Source organism: Carya illinoinensis, chromosome 4, assembly GCF_018687715.1.
Source record: "Carya illinoinensis cultivar Pawnee chromosome 4, C.illinoinensisPawnee_v1, whole genome shotgun sequence".
Lineage (NCBI taxonomy): Eukaryota > Viridiplantae > Streptophyta > Magnoliopsida > Fagales > Juglandaceae > Carya > Carya illinoinensis.
This window is the reverse complement of record NC_056755.1, coordinates 4922846-4926508: the sequence shown is the minus strand read 5'-3', so window position 1 is coordinate 4926508 and position 3663 is coordinate 4922846. Positions and strand designations below refer to the sequence as shown.

Below are 3663 nucleotides of genomic sequence, written 5' to 3'. Positions count from 1 at the left end.
AAGGTAATCTGCCCATCTCCTTTGCTCTTCATGACAGAAGCACCTCAAATATTGTTCCAAAGTCCTATTGACCACCTCGGATTGGCCATCCATTTGTGGGTGATAGGAGGAACTCATCTTAAGCTTGCTGCCTTGTAATTCAAATAGTTGCCTCCAATGAACTCATAAAGACCCTGTCCCAATTTGATACTATGGTCCTTGGAAACCCATGCAACTTAGTAATGTTGTTCACAAAGGCTTTAGCCACTGACTTGGCTGTATAAGGGTGGTATAGAGGGATAAAGTGGGCATACTTGCTTAGCCGGTCTACTACCACCAGAATCACTTCATGCCCTGCACTAATGAGTAGTCCCTCTATGAAATCCATTGCCAAGCCTTCCCAAATTCTGTTTGGAATTGGCAATGGTTGGAGAAGTCCTACTTCTGGCCTAGTGTCATACTTGGCCTTTTGACAGATGTCACAGCTGGCCACAAGTCTCTTGACATCACCCTTGATTCCTTCCCAATGGAAGAAGTGCTTTAATCGGATGTATGTTCTCAACTATCCACAATGACCACCTTCCTTGCTGTTATGGAAGTGATCTAGAATCTCCTTCCTGAGATTGGGAACGTTCGGCACATAAACATAGTTCTTGTAGAAGATCAGACCGTCTCTCACTTTGTAGTTTACAACCCCTTGCCCTTGGGCATCCAAGATCTCAATGATCTCAAGTGCCCTTGCATCCAATCTGGTAGCCTCTCTGATCTTGTCTCATACTTGCCATTCTGCCCCGCTTAGTGCCAAGTTTGATGACTCCTCGTCATCTCCCACTACCTCAAGTAGTTGGCTACCTTCCCTGCGGTTTAAGGCATCAGCTACCTTATTTTCCTTGCCCGGTTGATAGACTATGTCATACTCAAAGCCTAGCAACTTGACAAGGAACTTCTGTTGTTCTGGGGTGACAATTTTCTGTTGCAATAGATGCCTTAAGGCCTGCTGGTCTGTGATGATGGTAAACTTGCGCCCCAAGAGGTATGGGCACCACACCTTGACAGCATGCACCACTGCCAATAGCTCTCGGGCATAGGTACTCCATGCTTTCTTCATAGGCCCGAGTGCCTGGGAAATGAAGGCCAAAGGCCTTCGGTCTTGGACCAACACAGCCCCAATGCCTTCGTCGCTTGCATTTGTATAAACTTCAAACGGTCTCTCAAAATTGGGAAGTGCCAACACAGGTGTTTTGGTCATGGCTCGCTTCAGTTCTTCAAAGGCTTCCCTAACCTCAGTTGTCCACTCGAAACTGTCCTTCTTGAGCATTGTTGTGAGTGGCCTGGCTATGAGCCCATAGCCTTTGACAAACCTCCTGTAATAACCCGTGAGCCCCAGAAATCCTCTCAAGGCCTAGATGTCCTTGGGTAGAGGCCAATCCACCATGGCCTCTATCTTTCTGTGATAAACTTTGACACCATCTCCTGAGATAAAGTGGCCCAAGTACTCCAACTCCTTCTTCATGAAGGCACACTTGGTGGCCTTAATGAAGAACTGATGCTCCTCTAGAATTGTTAGCACCTTCTCCAAGTGTTGCTTATGCTCTTCGATGGTCTTAGAGTAAATCAAAATGTTATCGAAGAAGACAAGCACAAACTTCCGAAGGAGTGGCTTGAAGATGCTATTCATTGCAGCCTGAAACGTTGAGGGTGCATTGCACAAACTGAAAGGCATCACCAGGTATTCATAATGACCTGAGTGAGTCCTAAAGGCTGTCTTATAGATGTCTTCCTCATTCATTCGAATCTGATGGTAGCCAGCCCTTAGATCTAACTTCGAGAACACTGTAGCCCCATGCAGCTCATCCAACATCTCATCGACTATGGGAATTGGGAATCTGTCCTTGAACGTGGCTTCATTTAGGGCCCTATAGTCCGTACAGAATCTCCATGTGTCATCCTTCTTCCTCACCTACAGCACCGGTGAAGAAAAGGGACTGGTATTAGGGCGGATTAGACCACTCTTCAGCATCTCATCCACCTACCGTTCAATCTCTCCCTTCTGAAAGTGGGCATATCTATAGGGTGGCACGTTGATCGGCTTGGCTTCATCCACTAACCGAATTATGTGATCAAACTCTCTAGGAGGTGGAAGTGTAGTGGGCACCTCAAGTACCCCCCTGTGGGCTACTAAGACCGACTTGACCTCTTCAGGCAGTAGCTCCAATTCATCACGGGTACCCTCCTAACCCTTGTTCTCGACTTGTCTCATTACATCCTCTTTGGCCACTACGATGGCGAACCAATGTGCCCCGCCTTTGCAAAGCTTCTCAGACATAATAGCTTCGCATGACTTGATCTCCTTACTAGCAATGACTGTCCACAGTCATTTCTTGGAGCCAAGTTTAAACTCCACGGTCATGTTGTGATAGTCATGGACGACCCTACCAAGGCTCTTCAGCCAAGCATTCCCCAAGACTAAGTCAAGGCCAACCAAGGGCAGCACATGCAAGTCTGCCATAATACGGACCCCCTGAACATTCATCTTCACTTCACGGATGAGGGCCTCACATTGCAGCTTTTCTCCACTTGCCACCTTTACTTTAAATGGGGGAATAGGGCTCGGCTTAAGTCCAACTTTGCCCACAATGCTGGAATTAATGAAGTTATGTGTGGAGTCGCTATCTACTAGCAAAGTCACTTCATGCTTACCTACCTATGCTATCAACCTCATGGACGTAGGTTTAGAAATGCCAACCATGGCATTCAATGATAGCTCAGCCTCCTCTAGTGTGCCACCAGATTCGGTTTCCTTGGTTTCCTCCTCTTGGCTGGGTTCCTCTTGGCTGCCTTCAGACTCATCATCACTTGACTCGTCCTCAAACATAAACAAGGCCTGAGCTGCCTTGCACTTGTGATCGGGGCCCCATTTGTCTCCGCACTTAAAACACAGCCCTTTCTTGATGCACTCTTGCACCTCTTCACTGAATAGTTTCTTGATCTCCAGTCTCAGTTTGGAGGTAGTGGCTGATGTGTCTCTTCCCTTCCAAGAGACCTTGGTTTGCACATTCTTGAAAGACTTGCTCCCCATGTCTTTGGTTGGGCGTCGCTCACTAGAATGGCTCTCCTCAAGAATTTCAACCATCTTCATCACCTCAGATAGCCTTGTGGGCTGTCTAAGTTTGATTTCCTTGGCAAGCCAAGGTCTCAAACCATCAATAAATGTGCCTATCAAAGCTGCCTCCGACCAGCCCCTAACCATGATCTGTAGCTGCCTGAACTCCTCTATATAGTGCTAGACCTTGCCCTCTTGCCTTAGCTTGGCCAGCTGCACATGGTGATTGACAACTGGTGATGGCCCGAACTGACTGAGGAGCTGCTTCCCAAAGGCTATCCAACCCAGCCTCATATGATCCTTGTCGTACTGGTCCCTTATCCAACGCCACCATTTTCCAGCTCTGCCTTCAAGGTAAAAGCAGGCTATGGACACCCTCTCATGGCGTGGGATGTCATATGTCAGAAAGTAGTGGTGGACCTTGTCCAACCACTCATAAGGGTTACCACCGCTATACTTTGGGAAGTCGACCTTAGGCCGCTTGGGTCCCCCATCTTGATGCTGGTTTCCTCTTCTATCTTCATAGTCGTCCCTCTCAAATTGTGGCCCATGGTAGCCACGACCAGGCTGTCTTCTCCATG

At 47.8% G+C, this 3663-nt stretch overlaps 1 protein-coding gene across 1 annotated transcript; it reads right to left on the bottom strand.

The window, feature by feature from the left end:
• Positions 1-1381: 1381 nt before the first annotated feature.
• On the bottom strand, positions 1382-3229 carry LOC122307482. Its single transcript, XM_043120384.1, has 4 exons — positions 2697-3229; positions 2416-2618; positions 2243-2343; positions 1382-1939 (listed from the first exon to the last, which is right to left on the bottom strand). The coding sequence occupies exons 1-4, from the start codon at positions 3227-3229 to the stop codon at positions 1382-1384; spliced, it is 1395 nt and encodes a 464-aa protein (XP_042976318.1).
• Between the last annotated feature and the right edge of the window lie 434 nt (positions 3230-3663).

Excerpts from the sequence above, each read along its gene's own strand:
- LOC122307482 (XM_043120384.1), bottom strand. The coding sequence starts at position 3,229 with ATGGTTAGGGGCTGGTCGGAGGCAGCTTTGATAGGCACATTTATTGAT. Across the intron at positions 2,344-2,415 it reads TGCTTGGCTGAAGAGCCTTG|TCATTGCTAGTAAGGAGATC; the intron begins GTAGGGTCGTCC and ends GACTGTGGACAG. Across the intron at positions 1,940-2,242 it reads TCGTAGTGGCCAAAGAGGAT|GTGAGGAAGAAGGATGACAC; the intron begins GTAATGAGACAA and ends CCGGTGCTGTAG.